Source organism: Corvus moneduloides, chromosome 6, assembly GCF_009650955.1.
Source record: "Corvus moneduloides isolate bCorMon1 chromosome 6, bCorMon1.pri, whole genome shotgun sequence".
Classification (NCBI taxonomy): domain Eukaryota; kingdom Metazoa; phylum Chordata; class Aves; order Passeriformes; family Corvidae; genus Corvus; species Corvus moneduloides.
Window position 1 is genome coordinate 5,210,609 of NC_045481.1, and position 15,204 is coordinate 5,225,812.

Genomic DNA, 15,204 nt, shown 5'->3' on the forward strand with positions numbered 1-15,204 from the left:
TGAATCTAGGAGACAATCTAGTTCTAACAAACTGCTATGGACAGGGACACCTTCCACTAGGCCAGGTTGCTCCAAGCCCCATCCAAGCCCCATCCAAGGCTTGGAACACTGCCAGGGATGGGGCAGCCACAGCTTCTGTGGGCAGCGTGGGCCAGGGCCTCAGCAGCCTCACAGTCAAGAAGATGCCCAGGCTAACTGGATTTTCTTTATTTCAATGTTTGCTGCAGATCAGTAGCAATGATTTTAGCCATGGAGTTTGTAATGCCAAATCCCATACCTCAGGCTCATCTCATGAGCCAAGGAGATTAATTTTCCAAATTCATGGCTCCCACTTTGACATATACAATGACATATACAATGTCTGATTATGATTCCAGCAAGATTCTGATGACTTCAATATTGCTATTAATGATGTTAATAATATTCAGTATGTTTTTAAAAATATGTCTTCCCATAGATCTTAATGCGCATCCTTGTTTGGATTCCCCAGTTTTCTTTTGTGTCCACCACTCTCTGGGACGCCCCACGAGTCTCTTTGTGTGAGTGTGCAATGGACTGAAGCACTCAGGAGAAGGCCTGTAAGAGCACTGAGCCCCTGGCAGCTCTGCTGTGTGAGCAGTGGGCCATCACAAAGGTCTTGTGATAATGCAGCATCATCAGAATGAGCGCACACACCCGCTAGGAATGATTCATTTCCACAGACCAAAGGGGTTATCATGGTCTGAGGGCTGCTGCTGTGAACACAGGCACTGTTACTACAGCAAAAGACTGAGAAGAAAGAGTGTGTGCTCTACTTATTGAATAGAAATGGGGACAAGGAGGAGTCAGCAGTGTGAAGAGGTGGCCAGGAAGACCAGTGGCATGCTGGCCTCTATCAAAAATAGTGAGGCAGCAGGACCAGCGAAATGACTGTCCTGTGCTGGGCCCTGAAGAGGCTGTATCTCAAACCCTGAATTCAGTTTTGGGCCCCTCATGTCAAGGAAGACCTTGAGGGGCTGGAGTGTGTGTGCAGAGAAGGGAAGGGAGCTGGGGAAGAGCCTGGAGAAGCAGTCTGATGAGGAGCAGCTGAGGGAGCTGGAGGGGCTGACATTGGAGAAGACCAGGATCCGAGAGGAGCCTTCTCACTCCCTGCAACTGCCTGACAGGAGGGTGGAGCTCGTGCAGGTCAGGCTCTGCTCCCAGGGAACAAGGGACAGGACAAGAGGAACTGGCCTCAAGTTGTGCCAGGAGTGGTTTAGATTGGGTATTAGGGAAAAATTTCTCATCTGAAAGGGTTGTCAAGCACTGGCACAGACTGCCCATGGAACTGGGGGAATTGCCATGCCTGGAGGTACTTAAGGAATGTGTGGCTGTGTGACCTGGGGACATGGTCTTGAAGTGGACTTGTCAGTGTCAGGTTTGTGCCCTCTGACTTGATGGCAGGACAAATGTGGGGCAGGACACAGCACAGATGCTGGCAGCTGTGAGCTGACTCAAGCCATACAGATGAGCCTTCCACGTTGGCTGGCACCGGTGCTGGCAGCTGAGCCACTGGCAATGTGCCATGTTACCCTAGTGCACAACCCTTTTAGGCTCAAGCTGGGCCGGGGGAGGGTGGTCAGTGGCTCTCCCAGCTCTTGAGCACAAGGTGAAAAAAGAGAAAGGGTGTTACCCATCAACCCCTTCAAACGACACATCGTAACACATCGAGGAAAGAGAGGGGCAAAGGCACCATTTGGAGAGCCATCTAGGCAGCAGCCAGAGCGCACCACTCAAATGCACGTGGGCAACTTGGCAAATGCCACAGGTTTTCCTGGGGGGGGAAAGCTCCAAACAAAACACAAGCCAAACCCCAAAGCATAGCATGAGTCTTTGAGTTTGCTGCCATTTAGGAGAGAAGCTGCTGTGCAGTGCTGCTGGCCTCTTCTCTGCACACCCATTGTCCTTGCTCGTCTACAAAGGCAGAGGAAGGCTTCTTTCTGCTCTTGCCTGGGCAGAGAGCAAAGAGCCTTGGGCTGCCCAGTTGCTGTCAGCAAGGAGAGCTGCTGAAAGTCGCACCAAGGCACGCAGCCTTCCCCTGCAAGGCTCCAGAGATACAAGGGCAGAAAGCTGCAGCCCAAGCTGTATTGCATTAGCACCTTGCTGAGCTTGTGTGTCCTCTGGCATCCTTCAGGGCGGGCAGTGGAAATGGGAGCTGCTTTCTTAGGGAATTCAGAGTTTGCCCAAACTGGGGCCTTGCTGAAGGGCTCTCACTTGTGCTGCCAGTGCCATTGGAAGGCCCCAGAGCAAGAGGGCATTTCCTGGGTGCAGGGATCCCATCTTCCCAGTCTGGCCTTGCAGGTTAGCAAAATCCACACGGACATGCGGGCACATTCCAGCACTGACTTGCACTCCAAACCTTTCCATTTTCTACAAGGAAAATTCTGATTTTTTCCTTCTGCTTGGAAGGGCGTGGATTCCCTTGGTTGATGTATTTGGCAGAAAGGTTCTCCTCACATGGAAATGCTTCCTGGCAGCCTGAAACTCTCCTGCCCAGCGACAACCCGTTTGGTCCCACTGGATCACGGGAATGCCAGTGCAAAAGCATCACCTTTCTCCCTTCTGCAAGGAGCTGCTTTCACAGCCCAAGCTCCTGACACAGTGCAGGTGGTCCCTGAAGGGAGGTTGTAGCTAGGTGGGGGTCATTCTATTAGCCCAGGGAACAAGCAATGCGAGCAGAGGAAATGACCTCAAGTTGTACGGCAGGAGCTTTAGATTGGATCTGTAGGAAATATTCCTTCAATAAAGAGGATCTCAAGCTTGCAAACAGGCTGCCCAGAGAAATGGCTGAGTCAGCACCTCAGAAAGGTTTAAACGTTGTGGGATGTGGCATTTGGGGAGCTGGCTGATTGGTGGAGTAGGCAGTGTTAAGTTTGCAGCTGGACTGTGAGATCTTCAGGGTCTTTTTTGACCTCAACAACTCAGAGATTTAAGTGTGGCTCAACCAGTGTGGAGTCAAGGCTCAGACTCAATGATCCTCGAGGGTGCCTTCCAACATGGGTATCTGTGAGACTGGCAATGGAGGGCAGCTGATAAGAAAGACAAAAGAAAGACCAAGGGAAGTTCTTAGAAGAAGATTCGCTCAAAAGCAGCCTTAAGCAGTTCACCAGGGCCACTCGGAGTGGCTGAGCTGGGCTGGGCACAAAGGGTGGGGCTGGCCTGGCTGTGATGAGCTGTGGCTCCTGTGACATCACGGGCAATGTGTCACAATGGGGGCAGCTACCAAAGGCCCCAGCAGGTAACGCTGGCCCTGTATTGCTTGGGCAAGCGGTGAGTGCACACGTGGCAGGGAGGCTGGGCTGGGGACAAGGGCTGGGGCAGAAACGCTGCACCCAGGGGAGGGTTCTCCGGCTGCACAGGGCAGGGACAGCCCCTCACGGGAGAGCCTTGGCCAGGGCACGGTGCTGCTGCTGCTGCTGCTGCTGCTGCTGCTGCTGCTGCTGCTGCTGCTGCTGCTGCTGCTGGGGCAGCGGGACAGGCCTTGCTGCTGCCAGCTGTCTGGGGCCCTGTCCTTCCTGGCCCCAGGCCCCTGTCATTCCCGTCCCTGCTGCCCCCACTGCCGGCTGCCTCCCTCCCCGCCCCACTCAAGGCCTTCTCTCCATCTGCCCGCAGACCATGGGTTCCTTGGCATTCTGGTTCTTGCTCTTGCAAAGCCTAGTCCACTACCTGCGGCCCGTGGGTGATGGTTTGGACGAGGCGATGCGTCTGCGCATGGAGGCGCGTGCGATGAGCCAGGAAGTGGAGAAGATTCTTCTGGAGTGGGAAGTGGAGCAGCTCACCCTGAAGCAGAGTAGAGGGGCCTGGCGAGAGCTGCTCTGGTCTGCCTTGCAGGACTGGCAGATCTGGGCCATTGCTGGGCTCCTGCTCCTTCTCTCGGCCCCATGGTTTATCTGGAGGGAAAGGAGCCTGAGGAGAGAGGAGCATGAAGAAGAAAACAATGGTATAAATGAAGAGGAAGTAAGAAATGTGGAAGCAAATGAAGAAGAAGCTGTTGGAAATGAAGAGGAAGACAACAATGATGCGAATCGGGAGGAAGACAACAATGATGATGGCAATGGAGAGGAAGTCAGTGATGGTGCTGCAAACGAAGATGGTGCTGGAAATGAAGTTGTCATTGCAGCTGCAAATGCAGAAAACAACAATAATGATGTTCGCGAAGCTGAAGAAGGAGAGCATGATATTGAAGATTACACTGGAAGGATTTTAATGGAGCGCATACAGTGGCCTGTACAGGACCTGCAGAAAGGCTGCGAGTGGACAACTGACCTGATGGCCAATTTCACAATTTACTTTGGCCACATCTTGTCTGGCAGTTTCTACCCGGTCCTGCAAAGAGCCATTGGAGTGGGCAGTGCCTTTGAAGGTTGGAGTCCCCGCGAGCAGGATGTTGTGTACCGTGTGCTCGTGCCCATGACTCCTCCCCGAGGGCACACCTTCCACCTGGAGCGTGACACTGAGGAGCAGAGGCACGTGAGGAACTTCCGTGTCCGTGTGCAGCTGGAGTGCACCTGCACGAGGGAGCAACAGGGTGAGAACATGCTGTGCTTCCTGCACCACCCCGAGGAGGAGCTGAGGAGGAATCAGGATCCCAGCCTCCTTCACACCCTGTGCACCGGCACCTACCTCGATGTGCAGAAAACTGCCCGCTGGTTCTACCAGCTGGTGAGAGCCATCTGGCCAGCTTTGCCTCAGTCACACACGTGGCGTTTAGTGCTGCTGCCCTCCAAACGCTCCTGCCAATTCCAGGTGACCAAGGGCAGAGAAAGCTTCCGCATTGAGGTGCTGTTCGGGGTGCGGCAAGGCGACTTGGACATCTTTGTGAGCAGCCAGCCTAGACAGGCCTGCACCCCAAGCACAACGTGGCCTGAGACCTACGCTGTGGCAGAGGTGAAGTTCTTCAAGTACATCGCCAGGCAGGCCCCCCCTGACAGCTTGCACCTCAAATGCCTGCAGTTCTTCACCCGTCTTCAACTGGGCTTAGGCATTTCCACCTACACCACAAAGACCATTGTTATGCACCTCCTGAACATCATACCTGTGTCACGGTGGCGCAGGAGAGATTTCGTGAGGCGACTGGTGGATATCAGCGAGGACCTGCGCTTATGCGTGGAAGTGAGACGCCTCAACCATTTTATTTTGGGCAACCGTAGGCTCCCTGGGGAGATCAGTTTGCCCCCAGAGGTGCAAATGGCCAAGACGTGCAATCTCTTCCATCACCTGGTGATGGATCCGGCCGCCCACTCCCAGGCAATGAGCGAGTATGTGGATCTGCGGATGTGGCTCGTAGAAATGCTCGAAAGTATTCCTTGAAAGAGGTTCTCCTGCTTAGAGCTGTGCTTGTGAGACTGGCAGCTGGCAGCAGAGTTTCCCCTGATTGTACAGGAGAAAAGAGGGGAGAGTGCGGGATACAGAGAGGGAAGGGAAAGCGCTGTGCAGCAGCACTCTGCCATCGACAGCAGCAGCAGCAGTGTCGTCCCAACAGTCTCCTCAGCACTGCAGCCAGTGATGACCAGGTTGGTTGCACAGATCGGGGAGCACACAAGAGCGAATCCTGCCATTCGTTTTTGTGTTCTCTGGGGTCTGTGTGCAGAATCTACTCTTCAGGGAGGAGCTGACACAAACCTCAGCGTGCAGAACATGGAGAAGGCACTGCTCAGTTGGCCCTGGGAGTTGCTGCCACACCTGTCCTCTAGAGCAAAAGCACGCTCGGGGAGTCAAAGCTGATGAGGCTGAAGAGGCCATGGCCAGGGGCCTTGTGAGAGAGAGTCCCATTGCCACCTGGACTGTGACTGCCGCCAGCTCTGTCTTAGAGTCCATTTTCCCTCTGAGAGCTTCACCTTGTGCAAAGATGCCGATCCCAGAATCCCAGGTGAGTTCACATTTGAAAGGACCACCGGTGAGATCATCTTGTCCAGGGGTGCTCCAGCAGGCTCTTCCTGCTGCGCATTGCAAAGCATTGCGTCCGGACGGTTCTTGACTATCTCCGGCGAGGGGGACTCCACAACCTCTGGGCAATGTGCTCCAGTGCTTGGTCACTGCGCTGAACGCCAGATGTGCTGCAGACTTGCTGGAAATCAGCGAAGAATTGACGGAGCTGGTTGAGAAAATCAGGAGCTGGGCCTCTCACCTATGTGGCCCCTGGCTCCAGCAAGGCCCAAGTACAGAATGACGTCCGGAGTGAAGCAGAGGCCTCTCGGCGCCGGGTTGTTTCCCTGAGGCCCAGAAGAGCCCCTGCACCTCTCTAGCACCGTTGGCCTCACTCCCCTTCACTGTGCAGAACAAGCTGGGTTACGAATCTGCACCTTTAAGGAGAAGAGGATGCATGCAAAGACTCTGGCAGAGGTCCCACAGCCTCTCCTGCTGCCTCAGCAGGTGGAGGGCTACGGGAGGGTTTATTCTACCTCCCTGTATCACTTCCTTTTCCAAAAAAGGTCACACAGATCCACATCGAGCTCCACTTGCGCATGAACTTCCCACTCGCGAGAACACGCATGAAGAGAGCACATGCCTTACGTGCATGGCCAAAGTCACCAACCCCCACTGGTAGCATGCAACTGTTCCTGGCCTTTGGGAAGGGCCAAAAATCAGAGTGTAAAAGAAGCAGGAATGTGGGACAGAAAAAGGAGAAAGAAACAGGGAAAAAAAGACCAAGAGGAACAATCGGCACTGCTTGCCCGCCATCGGTCAGGGGACGGTGCCTGTCCTTGTCCCCAGAAGGGACACCTTTAGGTCAGCATTGGACCAACTCGGTTGGCGCTGACCTGAAACTTTGAATCCATAAGAATCTAGATTTTTATTTCATAGATATAAAGACATAGTCCAGACATATTATATATTATAAAGTTTATTGATTAACATGTATAATAGTAAAATATAATTAAACAAAACAATGTACCAATATAAATAATATCAAAGACACAATAGATGTATTTATTATGTCATGATAAAATTAATGATCAAGATTTGAATAGGTAATTATATTTAGACAATAACAATACAGAACGTATTTCGTGTCACTATCCCTCGTGACACCTATTAATGCTCTATAGTCAGTGCATTTATGAGTGGCAAACCAGAAACTGCTTTGTTCATGCTTCAATAAAATGCAATACTGCAGAATCTGGATCGTGCAAGACTTTGTTGATCTCAGCCAGACCCAGAGCATTGGTAAATCTCATGCGCTGGGAATGTGGGCTCGTGAAGAGTCTCCTTGAACTCAACCAAACTACAGGGCTGAACTGGTTCTAATCAGAAATTAAGCCCAGCTGTCCCCAGGCCCTGTGATCACAGAATCACACAAGGGCTTGGCTTGGAAGGCTCCCTTAAACATCATCTTGTTCCAACCCTGCTGCCGAGGGCAGGGACGCCTTCCACTAGGCCAGGTTGCTCCAAGCCCCATCCATGCTGGCCTGGAACACTGCCAGGGATGGGGCAGCCACAGCTTCTGTGGGCAGCGTGGGCCAGGGCCTCAGCAGCCTCAGAGCCAAGAAGTTCTTCCACATGTCCAGCCTAACCCCTCCCTCTGCCAGCGGGAAGCCTCTGCCCCTGGTGCTGGGCCTCCAGGCCCTTGGAATCAGCCCCTCTGCAGGTTGCTGGTGGGCCTCGTGCAGGGACGGAAAGGCCGCAGGAAGGTGCCCCCGGAGAAGCCCTTGGAGAGCACTGGGGCCAGGAGTGGCACCATGAGGGCAGCGGGCAGGGCCTGGCGCGGCTGTCGGGGCGGGAGGGCACAGGGCGCTGAGGCGCTGCCAGCTGGAGCTGGGAGCTCCGGTGTGCGGCCAGCAGAGAGCCGTGGGAGATCCGTGCAGCAGCAAGGACACAGGGGTTCTTGATGTGTTAGAAACCAGAGAAGAATTTGAGAATGGCCACAGAAGGATTAGGGCATCTCCCTGTACGGAAATAATTCACAGTGCCAGAGGTTTATGTCTGGAAAAGACACAGATGAGTCTTTTAATGTTATCCGAATAAAGGGAGAGGCCATGGGACATTTCTTATGGGGTGTCTCAAACTGTTGGAGGGTGCAGCCTCCTTTTATCCTAATTTCCAGGTGCATTCCTTCCCCCACTGCCTGAGGTACTCGGAAGGTACAGACTTCCTGAGTCACCTACTCTAGGGCCCCCTCTAATATGCACCCTCTTTTTATCTATATATAACCAAACACTGTTCATAATTCTGTTAAGCTCTTCTTCTTTTTCTCTAAGTTCAGGAATTTAACATGGCCTTGGCTGAGCAATAGTCCATGTCACTTAGTAGCATCTTCTAGAACTGGGAATTTCTTTTGTTGCTTCCCTATCTATGAGTCCCTTGCCCTATCAACAAGCAGATTCTCGTGGTCTGTTTATAAAGACACATCTATCTTATTCCTTTCATCCCCTCCAAAAAGATAGCGAGATCAAGAGCTCAACTGAAGTGCTTCCTTGCCACTTCGTGCAGCATGGACAGCAAAGTGCGGGCGCTGGAAGTGGTTGCACAGCAGGAAAAGCGGGACATAGTTGCCATCCCAGAGCCGTGGTGGGATGAGTCCCACACTGGAGTGCTGTAGCCAATGGCTATTCTGTTCATCTTCCTACCCTTTAGGGTGCAATCAGGGCACATCTTCAGCATTGCTATTAGTGTTCCTCCACCAAAGAAATCCCAGCAAAGCACTGAGCTCTCGTTTTCAAAGATGATGATGGAAAGCTTCCCAGGTTATCCCTTCAGAAAGGACAGGCAAGGAAGGAGAGGTGCTGGGGTGACCATCTATGTAAGGGAGGGTTCCAGCTGTCTAGAGCTTAATGATGGTGCTGATGGAGTTGAGTAGTTTTGGGTAAGAATCGGGGGGAAGGCCAACAGGGCAGATATCATGGAGGGGGTCTGGTATAAAGCTCCCAGGCAGCATGAGGAAGCAGGCAAGATATTCCCAAAGTAGCTGGGAGAAATCTCAGCATCACCAGCCTTTGCTGTCTTAGGAGAGTTCAGTTGAACAGATGTAAGTTACGTGGAGTCTTGGGATGAGTGTTGGGCCCCTCGTGTCAAGGAAGACCTTGAGGGGCTGGAGGGTGTGTGCAGAGAAGGGAAGGGAGCTGGGGAGGAGCCTGGAGAAGCAGCCTGATGAGGAGCAGCTGAGGGAGCTGGAGGGGCTGACATTGGGGGTGAGGAGGCTCAGGAGGGACCTTCTCATTCTCTACAACTCCTTGACAAGGAGGGTGCAGCCAGGTGGGGCTCATGCTCTTCTCCCAGGGAACAAGGGACAGGACAAGAGGAAATGTCCTCAAGTTGTGCCACCGGAGGTTCAGGTTGGACATCAGGAACAATTTCTTCAAGGGAAGGGTTGTCAAGCATTGGAAGAGGCTGCCCAGGGAGATGGTGGAGTCACCACCCCTGGAGATGCTCAGGAAATGTCTGGAGGTGACATTAAGTGCCATTGTTTAGTTGACAGGGTGTTTATTGGTCAAAGGTTGGACTTTAAGGTCTTGGAGGTTTTTTCCAACCTTAATTATTCTACAATTGTACATAAATAAATAAAGCAAAAAAAAAAAGTGGCTTTTTTTTTTTCTTCAGGGATCCCAATTGCAGTGCAACTCAGGACTTTATTTCGCCATTTTCTGTACTGTCTTCAGGTGACCTGGAACAGTCTCATGCAATACCATCAGCTCTGCTCATGACCACATAATATTGCAAGGGAAAACCAGAGTTCTGATTTCAAACCTTGGATACAAACCCTGAGCTCCTACTGACCATCACAGATGTGGTACATACAATTCTGATAGCAAAGCTTTGGTTTGCCAGGATGAGTGAAAAAAAACATCAACAGGGGCAACAAGACAATACTCAAAAACCTGATTGGTCCATTTTTCAGCCTGTAGGGAAAACTTTGAACTTGCCACAACCTGGGCTGTCCTGTATGAAGTTAATTTACAAGGGTTTTTTAAGGTCCCCACAGGAAGATCAGGCTGGATGAAGATTTTATCAAATACCTGTTTAAGAGAGGTGTGAGTTTAAGTAATCCTTGGCACAAGGAACAAAAATGAATTCTTTCTATTTTCAACACATTTACAACAGCTCCTGGTAGTTTGTATTGTATTGTGTAGCAAACTGATCTGAACAGGGCTCATCTATCTCTGCTTATTGGTATTTAATTACCTTGATCTACCCTTTGGACTTTATAAACCTCTGAATGTATGAAGTCTGAAAACACAGACACACAAATTGCTTCTCTTTCCATTATAGCCCTTTGTGTTCTGGGGATGCTGCACAATGCTGGGACAAAGTGACTTTGAGCCTCGAGGGGATTTGTGGTCTCAGATGTAACATTACCAGCAAAGAGCAGAGGACCTGGCAGGATATATCAAGGCATTCAGCAATGGAAAAAAAAATCATCTCCTGTTCCTTGAGGATTTATTCTCAAGGTTTTAGAATAAATGAATTGCAATAGGCAAAAGGAAAGGGGGGGAAAAAGAAGCTTTTGACATAAATAGGAAAATGAAGATAAATAAAACAACCTCCTCTACCCCACAGAAAAGACTTCAGCACTGTAGCAGCTACAGTTATATTTTCAGTTCAACACATCTGCACTGCAGCCCACCTGCTTTCCATGTGTGTCACATCCTCACCCTCAAACAGGCAAACCTCTGGCAGCGTGTGACAGGTGACAGCCCTGGGCCAGCCGGTGCTGAATTCCTTTCCACAGCATGCAATCAGATCTCATTTGGACACAGACAGGTAGGAACCCCAGGAGCCCCAGTGCTGTGGGGTAAACCTGGCACACTCCTGCCCTACAAGGCATAGAGAGGTATTGGAACACCCAAAGAAAGGCCAGAAACCTGATGGGAATAACAACTCTTGGGCAAGCCCAACCACTCAAAAATATGAATACAGAGAGTCAAAAGGCCTGAGAGAAAGGTTGTGGTGCTGGTGGCTCTCCCCACGTCAAAGGCCATTCATCATCTTTCAGTCCACAGAGATCCTTCCAAGGCAGCCCTTCAGCTGTTTGGTCTTCACACCTTCTCCCTCTCCTTCTCCACAACCTCTGTCAAAGAAGCAGGGCCAGGCAGCCTCTCCAAGGTCATTTTCATCTTTTCCTCCCACTGCTACAACTGCCAAGGCCAATGCTTCAGGTCCTTCTGGAAATAGGTACCCCAGCCTCCTGGACTTCAAGACATCATCCACCTCCCCATCTTCCCCACAGCCCTCCTGGGACCCACCACAGGCTCCTATTCCAGACTGCTTTGGAATCTGGAGTAAGTTTCTGCACCAGCCAGTGGGTCTTAGTCCCAATTTTGCTGCTGAAGGCACAAGCATCTCAGTGCCAGGAAAATGGGCCAAGCCCAGGAATGACAGAAGTTTGGATGCAGGTGTGATCACACCTTTCCAGCTTTCCTAGACAAACATCTGTGTAGGGAGTGCTCTCCTTTGCAATGAAGGGCTGCACAGATGAGACAGGTGCTCAGTCCAAAACTGCAGGTCTCTAAAATTATCTCCTGGATAGTCCCACCTCTTACCACATGCTCGTACAAGGGGGAGGCTGATTCAACTTGGATCTTTAGTAAGTGCAATTTCAAAAATACCAGAGTCTAAATAGCAGGATTTTTACTGCGTGTTGTGTAATTTAACCTCCCTTCACTTCCAAAGCTCACAGCCTCTGTCTTCAGCAGAGAGTTCCCTGCTCTGATGCTTGCTGGGTGTACCACACCACAGCAATGCACAAAATCTCTGTCTGGCCCTTTAATTCCCACATCATGCAAGAGCTTTCAGCATCTCCAGCGCTCCAGTTGTAATGCAATGTGATTAAAAGTGGTGCTTTCCCTGGGTAAGCCTGACTGACTGCTCTGTCCTTCATCCCCTGCACATCAGCAGCCACCCTAGGAGCTCTGAGGATTACCTCTGTTTCTCTGAAAAGAGGGTTCTACAAGGAAATCCATTGACAGGAGCTTAGACAGCAAAACTGTTGAGCATGTGACCTGGCCCAGCCGTGGGGTGGGTGTTTGTCAGGTGTCAGAGAGGAGGAAACCCAACAGGCCTCTGATGAACACGGCCAGTTCCCCCTTATTTCCAGCTTTAAAGTCTTTGTAGAGACAGAGAGCTGAGCAGAGTAGACAGGTGAGTAGGTGGGATACACAAGATACATCCAGTACCGGCCTAGTTTCAGCAGCACTTGGCAGCTGGATTTCCCACCCAAGGGTCTAAAAGGCTCTGCACTCCTCTCAAGAGCACACATCTACTGAAATGACTCCTTGTCCTGGAGGATGCTGGCCCAGGAGTCTAAATCTGAATCCATGGTCTTATCTGAGAATATTATTTGCAAGCACATCCTCCATGTGGCAGCAGGATCTCTGCATGCCACTGCAAGTGCTACTCAGGAGCATCTTCAGAACAGTAATCTTTTTCTCCTTTTACAGTGCTCATCCTGGGAGCCCAGCCCAGGGATACTAAAAGAAGAAGCACTAGCATTTGTCCTGTAGAGATTCCCAGCTGCTGGAACAGGACTTCCTTCTTTGAGTCCTGGCAGAGCAGTTTCAGAGGCCAGTCATCACTGAGGAAAATGTTCAGACTGACACCAATGGGTCTGGTGCTATTTAATTGCACTGTTAATGATCCAGCTGAAAAGAAAGCATGAGACAAGACAGTCCATGTGAGCTCTGAGCAGATCATGCCAGAAGTTTATATGGGCAATGGTTTGATAATGGTAAAACAGTGAAAATAAACCAAAAAATAATTACGATAAAAATATCCACAAATTTGCTTCAGGGAGAAGCTGAAGAAAGTGAGACAAAGGTCTGGCCAGAATTGTGCCAATCATAGGACAGTTAGGTTGGTACTCAAAAGGTACAGCCAGAGATGCAGAACAGATTTTTTAATGAATTCTCATTCCCTTGCATTACATCAGAAGGTACTTGTGCACAGAGTGCTCAGTACACTTACACAGCTCCTCAGCAAGTCCATTAAGAGCTGGCTTCTGAGTCCTGATTTATGCTGATCCATGCCTTTATCAGGCTCTGAGTGTTGATTATGCACCATTTGCCATCTCCGGAAGCTCATGGATACGAAAGGTTACAGCTTGTGAGCTGGAGGAGACTCAAATGGTTTTCATTTGTAATTTGTCATGGCACAGAGGGTACCAGAGACTCGGCCTATGGAGATAAAACCTACAATCACTTCCAAAACCCACAAGAGATTGCTCCTTTTAGTGTAACTGAGAGGCACAACCACTGTTCCTAGGACACAGAATTGCTGCAATATGAAAATATTGACAAAACTGCAGTGAAAGGGAACACGTTTGGTAAAAATAATGTTTTGTGCCCAAAGATACCTCTAAGCAATTGTCACCTGAGGGTAATCAGCAGTGCTTCCAGGAGTTGCTATGAGGATATCGACGTGCAGGACATTGGTTCATCTAAAGATATGATGTTAATAGGTAACCTGAGAGATTAAATTTAATCTAAGTGGTCTGAGGACAGATAGGTCTGAATAGGACAAAACTGAACATTGCAATTGCTGCCTCTGTGTAACCTTGACAGCTGGGAATCATATTCCCAATAAGCTACATATTTCTCTTTTCTTCCATTTTTATAGCACGGGCCTAATTTTCTTGCTTTGTACACAAATGAGAACCAAGAACAGCTTTACAGCATCCACCAGGGCCAATCCATAAATCAAAATCCGGCTCAGAACTCCCCATTTCTCACTTTTAATTTAAACATTACTTGTGAGACAGTTATCTGAGGAAGAGGCTGATGCCTGTTGCCCAGTCAAACACAGCAACTCTATTTAAAAACAGACAGGAAATGCTGGATGTGTCCAACTGCCCTTTGGAGAAGGCTCTACCTGCCTGAAGTTTGGGTGTGATACCAGAGGAGATGGGAATACTGAACACAGCCCTTTGCCAGTCAGTGCCCACACACTTCATCTCTGAGATGGGAACTGTAGAGTTCTGCAGTGCAATGTTAGACACTGTCCTGAAGGATTTGGATGCAAGAGACCCACAGATGGCTGAGCTAGGTAGGAATGGCACTTTATCAATGTGAAGCCAAGCTGGAGTTGTTCTGAGATCTATTTTTTATTAAATTCATGGAATTAAACTCCAATTAACAGAAGTGCTGTACAACCAGGCTATGTTTTACACATGTAATTAGTCCCATTGACTTCAAAGAAGCTGTCTTTGTACAGTATTTGCAGGGTTGGGATTTGTTTTCCATTTAATTGATATATCATTTGGCACTTGATATCAGCCCTTCAAAGGGAACATTAATGTTTTACATTTCAAAATCACTTTGTAGTTCATTCTGTATATCACATTATTCGAACTGGGGAGAACAACCTGCAAATTCTCACCAGCTCTACTCATCTGTGGCTTTATTTTGTGAATTAAATGCCTGCAATGAACACAATCCTACATTCCCCAAATTCTAGCTGATGTCAGTGCTGAAAAAGCAAAACCAGGCAGGATTAATCCCTGATATAAATAACCTCTAAAATCATCATTTTTATTCTCTGTGTTTGCAGTGGATTTGGTAGATAAGTAAGTAAGTCTGATTACTTGTTTTTATAACTTGTGCCACGTTCTTTTCTTAATGTAACTTAACTTTTACCAAAAAAATCAAAACCTGAACTGAAAGCAAGGCTCAGCTGGTTTCCTGTGAACAGCCCCATTGTATAAATAAAATAATTTTCTGCCCAAGAAAATAAAAGTTAAATCAGATCCAGGGCCCTCTGCTGGATTGTGAGGAAATCCTTATCTTCCTCAAAATGCTGAGATAAATCTCTGCCCTGGAAAGTTCAGAGTTTGCATCAACATAAAACCTTTGGTCTTTAACATCATCTTTATTATGAAAACAGAGCTGCAGATTGCAGCTCATCTCTGTGACAACTCACAAGCAACACTACAGGGAAGGTTTCCCAGATTAAGGCATCAAGAATTCATCCTTTTTGTGTCCAAGAAAAGAAACAACACCCCACTCATTGTCATTTCCTTATCAAATTTTTATCAACTCACTATAGCTGAACATGGTAGAGAAATAGATAAGAAAACAGAGACAGATCAGAACCAGTGAAAGATGCTGTAAGAGGAAATGAGCTTTTGACCTTCACACAGCTTGGGAAATTGGTGAGAAAAATTCAAGCAAGTGGAAGGAGTTGAGTATTTTCTGTACTTTATACTTGGAAGTCTTATCAACCCTCCCCCAAGGATTGCCCTGCCTTCAAGGGATGGAA

At 49.2% G+C, this 15,204-nt stretch overlaps 2 protein-coding genes across 2 annotated transcripts in view; both read left to right on the forward strand.

Annotated features, from left to right (window-relative positions):
- Positions 1-3,552: 3,552 nt before the first annotated feature.
- LOC116445222 (inositol 1,4,5-trisphosphate receptor-interacting protein-like 1) lies at positions 3,553-5,328 on the forward strand. Its single transcript, XM_032111598.1, has one exon. The coding sequence runs from the start codon at positions 3,634-3,636 to the stop codon at positions 5,326-5,328; it is 1,695 nt and encodes a 564-aa protein (XP_031967489.1). The 5' UTR covers positions 3,553-3,633.
- Positions 5,329-5,866: 538 nt separating this feature from the next.
- Positions 5,867-15,204, forward strand: part of LRRC9 (leucine rich repeat containing 9) — a 52,796-nt gene continuing 43,458 nt past the window's right edge. The window contains 1 exon segment of the mRNA XM_032111623.1: positions 5,867-5,887. Within this exon segment, the coding sequence (XP_031967514.1) occupies positions 5,867-5,887 (21 nt within the window).